The sequence below is a fragment of the Semicossyphus pulcher genome, unplaced genomic scaffold, assembly GCF_022749685.1.
Source record: "Semicossyphus pulcher isolate SPU_LCO1_2020_fin unplaced genomic scaffold, fSemPul1.0.p SCAF_2, whole genome shotgun sequence".
In the NCBI taxonomy this organism is placed as follows: domain Eukaryota; kingdom Metazoa; phylum Chordata; class Actinopteri; order Labriformes; family Labridae; genus Semicossyphus; species Semicossyphus pulcher.
In genome coordinates this window covers 19,014,994-19,031,266 of record NW_027211693.1, presented here as the reverse complement: position 1 = coordinate 19,031,266, position 16,273 = coordinate 19,014,994, and the positions used below count along the sequence as shown (strand labels likewise).

The 16,273-nt window shown below is 40.0% G+C and overlaps 2 protein-coding genes across 2 annotated transcripts; one reads left to right on the top strand and one right to left on the bottom strand.

Moving 5' to 3' along the window:
* The first annotated feature begins 6,176 nt into the window (after positions 1 to 6,176).
* On the top strand, positions 6,177 to 13,623 carry chrnb3a (cholinergic receptor nicotinic beta 3 subunit a). Its single transcript, XM_069669406.1, has 6 exons — positions 6,177 to 6,252; positions 7,950 to 8,101; positions 10,500 to 10,544; positions 10,920 to 11,029; positions 11,338 to 12,256; positions 12,355 to 13,623. The coding sequence occupies exons 1-6, from the start codon at positions 6,183 to 6,185 to the stop codon at positions 12,517 to 12,519; spliced, it is 1,461 nt and encodes a 486-aa protein (XP_069525507.1). The 5' UTR covers positions 6,177 to 6,182; the 3' UTR covers positions 12,520 to 13,623.
* A 1,184-nt stretch (positions 13,624 to 14,807) lies between these two features.
* On the bottom strand, positions 14,808 to 16,011 carry LOC138597874 (uncharacterized protein C3orf85-like). The gene is made up of 4 exons (XM_069669407.1): positions 15,978 to 16,011; positions 15,555 to 15,679; positions 15,343 to 15,428; positions 14,808 to 15,191 (listed from the first exon to the last, which is right to left on the bottom strand). The coding sequence occupies exons 1-4, from the start codon at positions 16,009 to 16,011 to the stop codon at positions 15,113 to 15,115; spliced, it is 324 nt and encodes a 107-aa protein (XP_069525508.1). The 3' UTR covers positions 14,808 to 15,112.
* Between the last annotated feature and the right edge of the window lie 262 nt (positions 16,012 to 16,273).

Genomic DNA, 16,273 nt, shown 5'->3' with positions numbered 1-16,273 from the left:
TTTCCTCCAAACTGGCTCTGGACTGACTGTTCTGACAGACAAGCGCACACACACACACACACACACACACACACACACACACACGCACACTGGGACTTAATATTATCATCTCGATAAAGGAATGTGAGGCTAAAAATGGAACAGTAAATGCAATGTCATCAATAACGCCTCCCAAAGGGTTCATCCCCAGTGCGTACATACATTACATGCCAGAGGGCACAATTACACATACATCAACACTGAGCCGTCACAGGCCTTGATATCTGCCTGAAAAATTACATGGTAATTAATAAAAGTATTTTGAAAGTGACCAAAATTAGACCAAGCAAGTTAGCTGACACTTGCTAACAGACCGAAGCAGTTCTTTACTTTTCAGTTTAGGCACAACTTCAATCAATCTTTATTTAGGAGATTCTGTTGGATGAGTTTGAGCTAAGATTTAAGAAATGCTACTATCACATGTCAAAGACTTGAGAACCACTTGCCTTGTACGTAAACTGTTTGAGCTAAATGCTCATGATAATGGTGTTAATATGCTGATGTAAAGCAGCTACATTGTTAGCGAGCTAAAAATTGCCATAAGCACTAAACACAGAGTGCAGGTGAGGCTGATTGGAATTTCATTGAGTGTTGTGCATGCATTGGATCTTAAACCAAAGTATTGGACAAATCGAAACTTTGACCTGATGACTATGCAGAGGCAAACACATTTTCATCCTAATAATGAGGACAGATTAAAAATTCAGAGGAGAATAAGAGTATGTAAAAAAAATCATGGCAATGCATTCAAACATTCTCATTAAAATCTTGATTAAATTCATCCAGTGGAGACCATGAATGTCTCTAGAATATGACAATCATCTATTATATGATATGTGTTGATATATTTCACCCTGGGCTAGTGATGATCAGGTGATTCAGGTGAGTTAGTCGCTGCCATTACAAGAAACTCTTAAGCTTAAAAACACCATATTTACACATTTTGAGGAGGGAAAAATAAACCGCTGCTATAATTCATTATTTCTTAATTTTTTTCTTCTTTCTTTAATGTCTAAAATCAATCAGGAGGGTTAAGTGAAACCTTCATTGTTACACCACTTAGGCAGCATTAATATTTAACATTGCTGTTTGAATGATTATTACCCTTCAGTCATCCCTTCAGTGTGTTATCTAAAGGAGACGGTATTGTAACAGAGACTGGCAGGCTTCAGTTTCAAACAATCAGTGACCTTTACTTCGTATCACGTCAGCCAGACAAAAACAAAAGAGAAATCAGAGTGAAGTATCGTGTTTGAGGTCAATAAATATTTTGTGTGTGTGTCTGCAGCTAACTTTCCACAGCGGTGACTGACACTGAACGCTGTTGTCATTAACATTTGACCCTGAAAAGCTATCCAACCCATAATGCACCGGGCACGGCTGAGCAGCCACTTTCTCCTGCTGCCTCACTTTTGTTCTCACGTCTCTCTCTCTGTTGTAAGTTTTGACAAAATTTCAAGTGACATTTTCCCTCTGATCTGATCAGAATCTTTCCATCTCTTTTTCGCTGCAGTTCTTTGGAACTTTATCATGTTTGAAATATCAAATAAGTGGACTTGAATTATTGATGCGTGGGGATTTTTGAATCAGATCACTTAGAAGTTTTACTAATTTTGGGAAAGTTTGCATCCTCTAAAAGCTACTTTGGATGCGATTGATACACCAGAGTTACAAGGTTATCAGATTTTCTCTTTAAGTGCTGGTGGTAGCACGAGTGTGTGAGACCACTGACTTTGAGTTTATCTTTGAAGCTTGTGTGGGATTCGATTTCCTGCCTTTATCACCAGTTATTTTAATCCCCAAAATAACAAACAGATTAAGATTAAAGCCGCAGGAGACGGGCCTGTTTCCTCTCATTTATTAAATATTTCAGCATCAAGCCAAATTATGCAGCTTTTAATTATGAGCTCGAGAAAACAAAAACAACACTCACACACACTAACAAGCTCCAGCATCTCCTAAACACACACACACACACACACACACACAGATGCAGAGAATGTATTCTCCCTTCACTTGCCGTCTTCTCTCTCTCACACACATACATTAGCTCACACATAAACATGCACACACACTGTGCAGCTGCCCACTGTCGTCTGGGAAGAGACCGGCAGGTTTCCAGCCCGCGAGAATTTGTGTTTCCGAATGATTAGAGGCGAGGCGGACGGGACGATCTCGGAGGCAGCAGCTGCCCGCCCCACGGCTCCAAGTGGAGCAGAAAATCAGGATAATTTCATTGTGATAATCAGCCTGCCGTTATCCCCGTCACTTCAACTCATAGAGGAGGAGGAGGAGAGAGGGGAGCAGAGGAAGAGGGAGTGTGTGACTGAGAGGGGGGGAGAAAAAATAGGAGGAGAGCAAGGAATAAAAATACAAAAGAGGAAATGTGTGCTTCATGCCTGGTTAGCTGCAGAATAAACGCATGTGTGGGTGGGAGTCTGTGTTTATTCGTTAGTGTGCTCCATGTTTATCCCACTGTACTTGTGAAAACCTACATTCCTTCTCCTCCTTCCTCTTTCTCTTCTAAGTTTTCAACTAAATCCCTAAATTTATCCAGCAGACACTGTAAGTTTGCTTTTTTTTGTCATGGTTGAGATCTGCCCTGATTATTTCTTTGTTGGTGTTCAATCCAAAACCGCAATTAGAAAACTCTACATTGCTCTCTTTCCATAAACAGTGCCCTACTTCGGAGAGTTTCTCGTTGTCAACAGTTTTACTGGAACTGGAACTAGAAAATAAGATAAGATGCACTAAGATGACCTCAGCAGACTTCCAGTGTTACATGCAAATCGCTTCTTGTGAAGGTTTCAAATGAGGCATGACTTTCTGAAGTGGCTTCTCAGAACGTCTGCACAAAACCTGAAACTTATTTTATGGCCCGACAAAACTTTTAATAGTTTTTTTACCATTCATATTTAAGTAATAATCTCGAAGATTTGCATTTAAATAAATGTCTGTTAAGTCACTATGTATCACCAAATGAGGTAACACAATGGGGATTGAGCCTATGGCCCGCTGATGAAAGTCTTTCCGTTTGCAGAATTATGGACTGGGTGTCTGTGGCGACTTTCACAGAAAAAAATCACAAGCGGCGCCCAGTTAGTGACACGTTTTCCATCACCCAGCAGTGGTCGGTCTGCCAGAGAGGGTAGGCGGAGCTAAGCGGCTGCTTTTCTGGCCTCTGCAAGTGTTGCGAGTAAACAGTAATCTACAATGGCTGAACAAACAAATAAAAGATCGATGACTACAGATACAACTTCAAAAATAAGTGAAAATCCAAAGAAAGAGAAACAAATTTGACGCTCAGATGAAGGCAAACAGTCTAAAAAGGAAAGCGACCGTCAGCGAGGAAAATCAAGAGTTACAACCGTAACAAAGGGAGCCAACCGTGGACGTCGGGTTACACTGGGACGTTTGCATCCGCAATTGCCTTTTATCACCATAGGTGCCGCCAAATAGAAGAAAACAGAGAACTTCAAGATTATATCTTTAAATCTATAATGTTACAAATATAAAAGTGCCAACGGCGAAAAAGCAATTTCTTTTACAGTTTTCCCAGTTATACTTGCCGTAAGGTTGTTAGTAAAAATCAATAAAGCAGCAGAAGAGGTAAAAGTAGCAAGGCAAGCAGCAGACGGAGTAACTAGACAGTTGATCAATCACACCACAAAATGCAGTAAAACAACATCAAAAAATCAGAAAACAAGACATTAAGTAAACACATGATGCAGCTGAACAAAGGGAAAAAAAGCCCAACTTTAAGATTCGGTTTAACTGAGTATCGATCAGCAAGGCAAGCAACTTTGGAGGGTAAAAATCCAGAGGATCATCGGGAGTATTTCAAGGTCAGACAACCGTCAGACACTTGCTTGTGTTAGCGTTCAGTCAATTTGTAGCTAGGGAGTGCTAACATTACCATTTCACAATGTAACACGATCTCATAGGGAAGGAGTAAATTCCTAGCTAAGGTTAATGTTAGCTAGGAAGTTGTTGTATGCTAACGTTAACTGTTAGCTGTTGTCTTGCGGTATCTAATGTCTTTAAATACTGTATATTGTTCAATCTTGAAACATGAACTGATGTCCCTTTGGACTTTCACTGTCAATGTCTTTTCAGCCGCTAAGAAGTGGTCTGATTCCTTACATTACTCGACCCGGGTCACAGCAGTCCAATTGTTGCACTATTTGAGTTCCCACCCTGAGACATCAAAGGGAAAATGGCCGCTGTGTGAACACGGTGAATCGCGACAACCCTTCCCTGTTCCTTGGCCCAGCTGGAGCAAATCTTTTAGAAGACTAAGTTGAGTTGAGGCTGTTAAAGCAATATTTAACTTCTGTATGTTTTGGAATTACATGTGGTTGTTCATTTACTTAGTTTGGTTGTCCACATACTTTTGGCCACATGGTGTGCTTTCAATTCAGACATGATCATGTGATATACAGGAGCAAGTGGCCAGGTTTTAGGTACTATCATCTGCACAGTAATCCTACAGTGTTCCTCTTTGTTCTTGTTACCTTGCTAAAACCAGTTTTTTGTGTTGCTCTTTCTTTAATTAAATATAGAAGAATGCCAAGACACTACACTGTTAAAACCCTCTACCAACAGCTTATTTCTCACCTCAACTGAAATTTCCACACATAATAAAAAGTCATTTGGCAGCACAGCTCAGCTTTCTGAGTGCACAGCTCTTCGTGTAAAGTGTTGTTGTTCTCAGCTGTGATGTATAAACCAGCTCTACCATGGCCATCAGTGTGTGTTTGTTTGGTGGGATGTAAATGAGTTTATGTTTCTCTCAGCCCGTATTTCCTTGCTCTTATTCTGTCTATCTCTCTGTATTTGCGTGAGTCAGACCTCCTGTTGTCTTTGTCTCGTCTTTTACACAGATTGCGTGTTGTCTGCTTGATTTGTGTGTTCCTCTTCGCTTTGATAAAATTCCATAAAGCTTTTAAAAACGTGATCAAAGTTCTACATAATTGATGATTTGGACGCTCAACCTGCTGACTGACAGCAACACCTCACAAATAGATTCACTCTGGTCTTGTGTGTGTTTTCATCTCTGTATGCGCATGTTCAAGGTCAACTGTGTTTCTTTTTAAAGTGTTTGAGTCCTGTACTTAAGACAGAAACATACCATCCTTCTTCTAAGTGTACACAATCTTTGAAAGAAAAGCAGTATATGTGGTTTTACTGATACATTTTCACCAAATCTAGCTCTACTATCTAGTTTTTATACAGAGGAACCTGATTATGTATGTTTAGTTCCAGTAATCTGTATCCATTAAGCTGCTTTCATGAAATGGTCTTACTTTTCTATGATTGTATAATGGAGAAAATGCCATCTTTATGTGCCTTAAAGCATGTCTGGAGGCTATGTCTACATAACAGTAAAGGCCCTTCCTGTCATAGGCGATTATCTGCTCCAACATGATGTCTTGAGTTAGTGCTCCTGTTAGCGCTCTCTAGTGGACGAAGAGCGAAAGTGACCTGGCAGTACATCGCTTGGGAGGAGAAATATACACAGCTGATCTCAATACATCTGCTAATTAGATGTGGCCAAGGACTCTGGGGGGCATACATACGTATAGCATGCCGCCTTTGCCACACACTACTTTAAATACAACGCATTCCAATTTTATATTCTTTGAAAGGAAACAACAAATATCAAAAATGTCATTATATGTTCCCCAGTGACCTTTGTAAAATGCTCAAATACATTTTAAAGTATAATTTCATGATTTTAAGTACAGGGAATATTAAGACAGCGTTATATATACATTATGTTCTGTAATGTAATAATCCCATTCCTACGCATGAACCGTAGAGGTAAAAATACAACTTGCTCCATCCCTCAGCCCCTCCCGGATACCCCTCCCCCTCCCTTCCTCCTTCCTCCTCCACAGCACCGCTCCGCTGACCGCCGCTTCCCTTGACGCTTCGACCGGAGTCACAGCATCGAAACACAGGCCACATGCTCCCCCAAAACGGGTCCTCGCTCTTTGCCAGATTGCAGCAGAATAAACCTCGTTTACCGCACGATATCGCGTACTACTGATGGAAACCTCGGTGCAGTGTCCCCCGCTGAACAGCCCACTGTAGCAGGAGGCTGCGCGAGCGCTCCGTGGGAGCGCGAGGACAACAACACCATGAAGTTGACGGTTCTCCTCTCCCTCATCTTGTCGGTGTCCTGCCCGCTGTGTTCTGCCGCCATACCTGGTAAGACGACCATTTTTTCCCCTCTAAATAGCTTTACATTAACATATCCGATACAGTATCGTTCCTGTTTGGAAAGTAAATCAACACGAGCATCAAAGTCAAACCATGTGTGGAAACATTCATGTCGGATGAAGATTTAAATTTGCTCCTCCGCACGCTAGCAGACCTCGTCACCCCTGAGGTACGGTACATCCTTCAAATGAACTGCTTATGCAAACATTTTTTTTACTTTAAATAAATCTTACACAGAAATACTTTGCCCATATCGAATTTCATGGCTAATCAACTCTAATTTTGATTTGGCTTCATAAAATCTGAAATCTTTTTATTTTTTATTTTTTTTTTACCATTTTTACCACGAACATTTCGAGGCTTCAGTGTGCCGCTCAACTTAAGTGCCAACAATAGATTTGTAATTATAATGCAGTTAATTATTTCACAATGCTGCATCCATCAGGTGAGATTTCGAGCAGCATGTCAGTTCAGCATAACGTTTTAGGGGCCCAGGTTTATCCTGAAGCCCATGGGTCAGCAACACACACAGGAACACACAGGTGTTTGATGTCAATTTCTAGCTCCCTGAATTCTCGCTGAGTCCTTTAAAACACAGACAGAGGTGATCCAGTGAAATAGAAATTTCTTTAATTAAACATGTTTGCTTGTACTTTACATTTATACATCCATGATGATGTCAGACAGATGGAGAGGAGGTTAAAGGTCGACACACTCCCTCACCACACACATAGTCTAGCAGTTGACGTCCCCCTGTGTCTGACATTATACCTGTCCCTTATTGTCAATATTACTGTCTCTGTCCCTCCAGAGACATCGCATCGCCTCAGGCTGACGCGTGTGCTGACTGCCTGGCTTCTGGACACAGTTCTGTTGTCTGTCATCTCTGCATCCATTTGTAACTCTCAGTGCAGAGCAGAGCTGTATCACTCACTCCTCATGCAGTCCTGTAGTCCCATCTACATAACCTGCCTCTGTACTTGGATGAAGGATTTATGTTATGAATGCTGTGATTGTTTTTTGTTCTGTTTGTGTTATACATGTTCTGTTGAGTCAAACACGCAAACACAGGATTCAAAATTAAACTTGTTTTTGTAAATTTTCCACCATGATAAACAAACTTTACACGTTTGATCATAATTTCACGAGATGAATTTTTTACATTGTAATACAGCAAACCTTTAATATTTGTACTGTCTGGTCTAAATTTTCATAAACAGAATACACAAAACTACCGTTTGCTACTTATTTAAATATTGTCCCTGGAAAAAGGAAAGTGTGACATCTTAACAACAACTATTTAACGATGTATCAGCAGGGTTACTGTCCACGGTGTTATGTCAAGAATTTCAAAGTTTTAACCAAAACCAATGCGCTCTTAAAGCGTAAAAGCTTAGAATTAATCAGGGAAAGTAAGGCACCCACCATTGAAATGTCCGGGTTCGATGCATCAGACTGTGCCTTTTGAAAAAGGCTAAAATTTAGCAAAGACCTACTTTACTGACACTAACACCGCTGTTATGTTTCAAAGAAACGTATGCAAAGGGTGAATTTATATAAAGAAATGTATTTTCCGTCCCTCTTCACTGACATGGACAGGGGTGGTGACAGCAAGCACTTACTTAATTCTTCCTGGTGCAGTGGTGGACACAAAGCAGTGAACACGTTCCTCCTCTGTGTTTCAGCTCCAAATGAGTTTGTGTCCTTGGCGGAGATGGAGGATGCCCTCCTGAAGAACCTTTTCCAAGGGTACCAACGCTGGGTCAGGCCCATCCAGCACGCCAACGACACCATCAGAGTACGCTTCGGACTCAAGATCTCCCAGCTGGTTGATGTGGTGAGAACACACCTGCAATCACAAACACACACACAATGCACCGTGTGAAATGAATTGCATCCATTTATTACCAACCACTTACTCTAAAAGTACCTACAAAACTTAGCCTTTATCTTTACCTCAATCCAAATCCCAATCCTAATCATGACTTTGAAACCACCGGCCCTACTAAAGGATCCATCGCTACGAGTAAGGTTTCTACACAACCCTGAAGCTTCACAAAAAAGTTCCTTTCTTCAGTGGTCTACTGTACAGCAAGTTTCTAATTTTACTTCAATCAAACATTAATGTACAGTATATTCAATTATTTGAAAAGACTTCAAGCTTTATGCCACTCATGTCATCATGTTTTAAGTATTATCTAGATACAAGCAGTTATCACTTTTAATGACCACATGTTAAAGATAATTTATATAAACAGTATAGAAAAGCTTTTTGTAGTTTGAAGCTACTTGTGGAGAAATGTAGTCAAACGTAAAAGGGTTAAATCCAACACATTAACCTTTTATTTAAAAAAAAAAAAAAGAAAAAAAAGCATCATAATCCCAAATTTACCCTCATCCTGACTTGATCCTATAAGTCTTGGGATATTTTATATATTTTTCATACCATAAACAAATCACATTAAAACACCAAAATGGGGAACTGATTCTAGTATTCAGAACTGTCTGTGATAAACGCTTGATATAGCAAAACCGTCTGTGCCATAGAGCTCCATATTAATCCAAAAACACGTAACACATTATTGAACCACTGTGTGCACTAACTACACTCACTACGATCACGGTCGTTGTAATTTATCCTACATACAGTAAACTGTTTTGCAGTCATAAATATGAAATCTGTTGAAGTCCCTTATTGGCCTAAGTTTGCAAAAAAACAACAAGGCATTTAAAAAGGAATAGATTGCACTTATACAGTATGCATGGACCTCGTAGCCACTTTTTGAATATTTATGAGATCAGTGGGTTTAGAACCATGAGCCACAGACTCAACAAGAAATCAAATATTCAACATGAATTATCCTCGAACTGCAAAAGCAAATTGTGATCTTATTCTCAGCACATGACGACCTACAAACTGAGTGAACAGCTTTCGAACAAATATTCTTCTTAGAACCAGAAACCAAAGTTAGCTGTGGTTGGTTCATATTGTTTTAGCGGGGCAGTGTTGCTGTCCATGGTGCTGAAACTCAACAGGCCAGTGGTGGCTTCACAGTGTGGAGCTTTCCGTGGTCCTGAAATAGATCTGGAACACTCTCTTCACATCTTCAACCATGCATTCTCTCTCTGGAGTGTTCCTTTAATATTTCAGAGGCTGCCTGTGATAGGTCGGCATGATTTAGGCGTTCAAGAGGAGACGCTAATGGAGGAGCCACTCTTCACGGCTTAAAATATTCATTTGGTTTGGTTTTAACTCTTCATCCTTTCACCTAACAGCCAAGCAAGGCAAAGAATATTAGAGATGAGACCTCTCAAGGCTCTGCAGGGAAGAAAGATTTAGGTTGATGGTCTCTCTGATTTTGGAAAAATGAGCTGGAAAGAGAGCTAATAGCAGCTCAGCTACACTCTGTTTGTCCCCTGAGTGTGACGCTGCTGCATGGCTCTGTATTAGATTATGGTTCACCTCTGCTTTATGTGAGCACCGAAACATCAAACTCAATTTGACAGCTGAGGCCTGGTCTGGATACACTGAAGAGCTGCATCTTTGTGTTTCTCTCAAGCCTTTTTCTCTTAGTCTTTCCCTTATTTTTCAAACTCTCCTCCAGTGATGTGGAAATAAACCTGTGTTCAACACTCTCCATCTCTCTATTCCTGTCCTCCTCTATTTATCTCTTGCTGCATTTATATTGCTTCAGCTCGGTCCAATGCACCCACTCTGGTTTCATGTTTCCATTTTTTGTTTGCGAAGGAAATGGCAGAGACAGGTAAATGAGATTCTGTCTGATTTCATGGAAAAGGGAAAGGATGACTTAGTTTACTTTCAGCCAACCTTCTCATCTAGTCCACTTATCAAATCTAAAGCCATGATGAAAGCAACCAGATCAGAGAAAGTTGCAGTAAACAAGTTACATCACTTTCAACCATGTTTGAAATCTTTGTTGATGTGTGGTATGTGTGAAACTTTTGAACCAAAGTGAGGTATCAGAGGCAACCACAAAACCTGAAATGAACAGCAAGGCTTACTCCAGATTTTATAAACTATCAACACCTTTTATATACAAATGGCATAGATTATATTTGTTTTATGTACTGATATTAGTTAAAAACGATATTATTTATATGGTGACTTTAGGTGATGTAAAGACCTTTTTGTTTGAACTCTGATTCTGAAATCTGACTTTAATCCACAGACTCTGGGTCTGATTTTCATCTTTCAATTTGTTTCTATGTTTCAGGATGAAAAGAACCAGCTGATGACAACTAACGTTTGGCTGTGGCAGGTAAGCAAGACACAAACCATTAACTGAGGCTACTGTATGTTGTTACAATCTTTCCATTTGTACCAACCAGCCAGTAAGAAGTAAGAAGATGCCATTTACGTGGCATTTAAGAACGAGTTAGGTTGTGCTTTAGTGCAAAACATAGTTATTTCCTTCTAAACAACCCAACAAAGGTGTTTTTTGGTAAAAGGCATACGAAGGAGTTAAAGTAGACACAAAACTCTCTTGTGGTGGGATTCAGTTCCACGGGTAGAAAACATATTAAAAGATGTTTCACCAAGTTTTGTGTGTTTAAAAAGGAAACCTCAGCATTGTTAAGTTTTGTCCATTGGTCAAATGATACTGAATCAGGTGTCCTGTGTTTATGTTGACCAGGAGTGGACTGATTATAAGCTGCGATGGAATCCTGAGAAATACGGAGGAATCACTTCCATCAGAGTTCCCTCTGAAAATCTCTGGCTCCCAGACATCGTCCTCTATGAGAAGTAAGACTGCTCTGAGCCAGGAACTGATGCAAAGCTCAAATAACTAAAACAACTTTAACTTAAATTAACTGTAATACTAATCTCAGCTCTATAATAAAGGTTATGCAACGCTGAGCTGCTCTCATTTAATCAAATTACTTTCATCTTGCAATTACACTGTTATTATTGTAGATAATAATATTAGTGATAGCAATGAAGTATAAATATAACATATGTACATATTGCCTTATTCAAACATGCTTTATAATGTGATAAAATTTAACCACAAAAGAAAATCTGACATAAGTTTTTGTTCCATGTTTCTTCAGTGCTGACGGGCGCTTTGAGGGCTCCCTCATGACCAAAGCAATTGTCAGGTACAATGGCACCATCACCTGGACGCCCCCTGCTAGTTACAAATCGGCCTGCACAATGGACGTCACCTTCTTCCCCTTCGACCGCCAGAACTGCACCATGAAGTTTGGCTCCTGGACGTACGATGGTCACATGGTCGACCTGATTCTGATCGACAAACAGGTCGACAGGAAGGACTTCTTCGATAACGGGGAGTGGGAGATCCTCAATGCGACGGGTGCCAGAGGGAACAGGAAGGACGGCATGTACTCGTACCCGTTCATTACGTATTCCTTCATTCTGAAGAGGCTGCCGCTGTTCTACACGCTCTTCCTCATCATCCCTTGCTTGGGTTTGTCCTTTCTGACCGTGCTGGTGTTTTACCTTCCCTCAGATGAAGGAGAGAAGCTGTCACTCTCTACCTCCGTCCTCGTGTCGCTCACTGTGTTCCTCCTGGTCATAGAAGAAATCATCCCCTCCTCCTCCAAGGTGATCCCGCTCATTGGAGAGTACTTACTCTTCATCATGATCTTTGTGACACTCTCCATCATCGTCACCGTCTTTGTCATCAACGTGCACCACCGCTCCTCGGCCACCTATCACCCCATGTCGCCGTGGGTTCGCAATCTCTTCCTTCAGAAACTGCCGAGGTTGCTGTGCATGCGCGGACACACCGATCGCTACCACTACCCAGAGCTGGCTCCTGAGAGCCCGGAGCTGAAGTCCGGTCGATCTGGAGGACGAAAAGGGGGCCAGAGGGGGAACAGCGGAGCCCATGGACAGACGACTTCTGACAGCAAGGAGGAAGAGGCCTGGGCGACCATGTTGGACAAGGCTATTCACTCAGTGCGCTACATCAGCAGACATATCCGCAAGGAACACTTCATCCGTGAGGTGGGTTTAAAGGAAAGATTTAAGTAATCATTTGAACAGATTTAATGACTACATTTTAATATCTCGTGTTGTGATCTCCCCTTTCTCCTATTTCCCAGGTGGTACAAGACTGGAAGTTTGTGGCGCAAGTGTTGGACAGGATCTTCCTCTGGGCTTTCCTCACTGTCTCAATACTGGGCACCGTCCTTATCTTCACTCCAGCTCTGCAGAACTTCATGACAATCCCTCCTCAAGCTGCAAGTGAGGATCCTCCTTCCACCTAGTAGCAATAACACATCCCTCTCACAGACAACTTCTGATCCACCTTCAAACATCTATGAAACATGTGTTACTGAAGACTTGCTGATACGTTTCTTTTTCTCCCTGTACTGATTCTGATACCAAGTACCCCTTCTTTACCAGTGCAATAATGAAATATACATATTATTGGTGGAAAAACACTGATTGTTGATATTTGCTAGCTCTGATTTACATAACACTCTGCAAGCACTGCAATCTTGTTTATTGTTACAGTAACATAATTTATCTGAAACCACTATATTTTTTGGGGAGGCAATACATTATCGGATCAGTGCGTTGACAGGCAGATAAACGATACCGCTTTTAAGGCTGTTCTGGAGGCAACTTTATTCATTACGACTGGGAGCCACTGCAGGTGCTTTTTTAAAGGAGAACTACGACTCTTTGATTTGTAGATAAGTAGGTTTCTTTTCCAAATCCACTCTGTGAAATGTTCTGTATGACTTTAATTCAGTGTCTGTATAATTTCCTTGTATACGACAGCATTTTCCAAATTATTACAATGCCATAACATTCTGTTTATAAATACTTAAGACAATCTTAGGTGAATTTGCTGCAGCCTGTGTTGCATTTCAGACTGTTATAAAGTGTCAAACTCTACACACAGTGGCTTTAAGTAGCATGCTGCTATCAGAACACTAGATCACACATGCTGGTCATTTTAACAAGGAATTCAAGCTTGGGTTAAAAACATACAAAAATACACATTAAACAATTGGCTTGATTTGTGTACATAGCTGAAGTCTTTGTTTCATTGCCTTGATTTGCTGTACTTCATGTGATGGCCTGGCTAACTCTGCTGGCTGCAACAGATTCCTCTCTGTACAGTATAGCTTTAAAACCATCTAAAACTCTCGATGTCAACATCAGGTTCCTGATGATACATAACTCCTGTCACGATATTAGGATTAGGAATGGGTTTTTATTTTAATCACATACACAAAGCACAAAATACCTCTAACTGTAACTTGTACTTTTCAGTGGTACATTGTAAAAACATTATTTACTCTCTCGAGGCACCACCGACATGTGAGCTTCCTTACACAGACATTAAAGCAGCAACAACCTTCGACATGCTAGTTTACATTAACCTTCATTATTTATCAGAGCTGTAGTTTGTGGCTTGTACTCTTTTCTTGCTAATGACTCATTTAGTCTCTCTCACCCTCCTCAGAAACACATATTTTCAGTATTTTGGTTGCTGCACTTCGAGGAATCATTTCAAGCTAAATTATAGTGTAATGGATAAATTCAGACTGTATTTCTTCTTTAAGTTACACAGCCTTCAAAAATACAGTATTTGTATTGTTCAAATTTACTTTATCTCACTAATAAAGTTGTTTTGAATACTTGATGCTTTATTTGTTGTGATTCAAGCCACATTTACCTCGGCTCCATTCAAGGAATATTAAAGTTGCTCATAATATCATACGAAAGTTCTATTAAAAACACATAACAAAAAAACGAAGGAAAAAATACTAAAATGTGTCGATGAAAGAGGTGAAGTGAAACTGCCACAGAGACATGTAGAAAGCATCCCTTTTAAATACACAACAAAGAATAACACAAACATAATACTCTTTCTCTAGTGTCGTAAAATAGATCACAAGTTTTGTTAAGGGTAGACGTGAAATTCAAAACAGAGATCCTTAAATTTATATTCAATCAATTAAATTTTATTTGTATAGCGCCAAATCATAACCAGAGTTATCTCGAGACACTTTACAAAAAGAGCAGGTCTAGACCGACTCTTTGTTAAGTTATTTAAAGAGAGGCCCAACATGAATCACCATGAGTAGCACTTAGCAATATTCGGCACATTGGCAGAAAAACTTCCTTTTAACAGGCAGAAACCTCGAGCAGAACCAGACTCATGTTGAACAGACGTCTGGATGGGCCGAAAATGGGATAGAGGGAGATGCAGGATAGAGACAGGCAAAGAGAGTAACAACAACATATGTCCTTGTTACATGAACAACAACAGACACATACTTACGGTTACAATGCCAATAATAGTAGTAGACTAGTGTGAAGATTAGCAAAATAAATAAATAAATTAGTGCGAGAAGCAGAGTAATGATAAAGGCTGAGGTAATCGTAATTGTAACAGTTATTAAATGTAAATTAAAAAAATACACAATTTCTTTAGCTTTTATTTCAATCTTTATTGAATAAACTTTGATTACAGACACATTTTATATCAAATAATTCATACACTCAACAAAAGTTAATCATGAATATATAAAAACTGTTTCCTTATATTTTATCTACCAAAATGGACAACATAAAAGCCTTATTATGTGGATTTTTGCTTGTATATTTAAACTCTGACTGGGATATTAAACACATCTGACACACTCTTAACAGTAATTATAACTTTAATGTCCACTCACTACAGACACAGTCAAGTTAAACTAACACATGCCTTCACAAAATGAGTTCATTGTTGAGGCTTGAACATGTCAATATTCCTGATCAGTTTATAATTCACACTTATGTTAATGTATTATTCTGTCTGCAATGTGATTCCTCATCTCTTCTGTTATCCTCTTTTTTTTATCTGTGTCCACCTGTCTGGCTGTCCAGGTGAGCTCGTGCATTACGCAGCATCTCCATATACAGCCTGTTGTTTTCCCTGCAGCATAAACAGAACAGAACAACCAAACAGACAGTGAATAAAAAGTTCAAGGAAATTGTGGAAAGTCGGAAGCGTATCGAGGTCAAACTGCGTTCACATGCAGAATAAAGCTGATACAGTACAGTTTGCTGCTGATTATCTGACTCACGTCGCCACAGAGCGGTCAAACATCAGGTTACTCATGTCCATGTAGTACTGAGCATCCGTGCGTATGGCCGTCCAGTACTCGTTTGCCTGAGAAAGAAAGATGCTTTGTTAAATAAATGCTTCTTTAATGGCTGACAAAATATTTGCTGTTGCAATCACTGGTACAAATCCTGCTCGAACCGGCTCATTCTGTTTTACACAGTGTACTGTTACCTGCTCCTGAATGGTGTAGCCCCACTGGTTCTGAGAGTGGTGTGGATCCCAGTATCCTGCCTGCCTCTTCAGCCGGATGAATCGCTTTGCCTCCTCCTCCTTCACAAAGGGGGCAGCAAAAACCCCTCAACAAATAAAAACAGATTATTATTTTATTTTAGGCATTAGGGGTTATGAAATACAAATAATAAAGCCATTAACCAGTCCTTTACACACATGGGGGGAAGCCTCATTTTCACTTCTTGAATGGTTGATAATATTTTTAAGTAATGTAAAAGGACTGAATATAAATCTGTTTAAAGTAACCAGGTGGCGTAGCTCCATCCGACTATTCAAGTCGATTATTATGGTCCCCAAATTAAAAAAGAATCGGCTTAATTAAGATCAAAAACTAGCAGTGATTCATAAAATTGCCTGACTTACCGCTCAAAAGAGCAAAAAGGAAGACAAGCCTCATGTCTAAAAAAGAAAGTCAAACAAAATGTCAGCCTTAAGTTCTAATAAGAAGACATTTTTTCAAAAGTGTAAATCTTAGCTCAATAAATAATCAATATAAATAAAGATCAGCAGTGAAGTGAGTCTTACCTGCAGTATGAGCAGAGAGCTGTTGATCAGCTGAAAGTCTTCACAGCTCAGAATCTCTCGACTGAACGTGAAAGTGAACAAGAGCGTCTTTCACCGTTTTTTGGGGGTTTTTTTTACCACAAACCAGGAGAGGA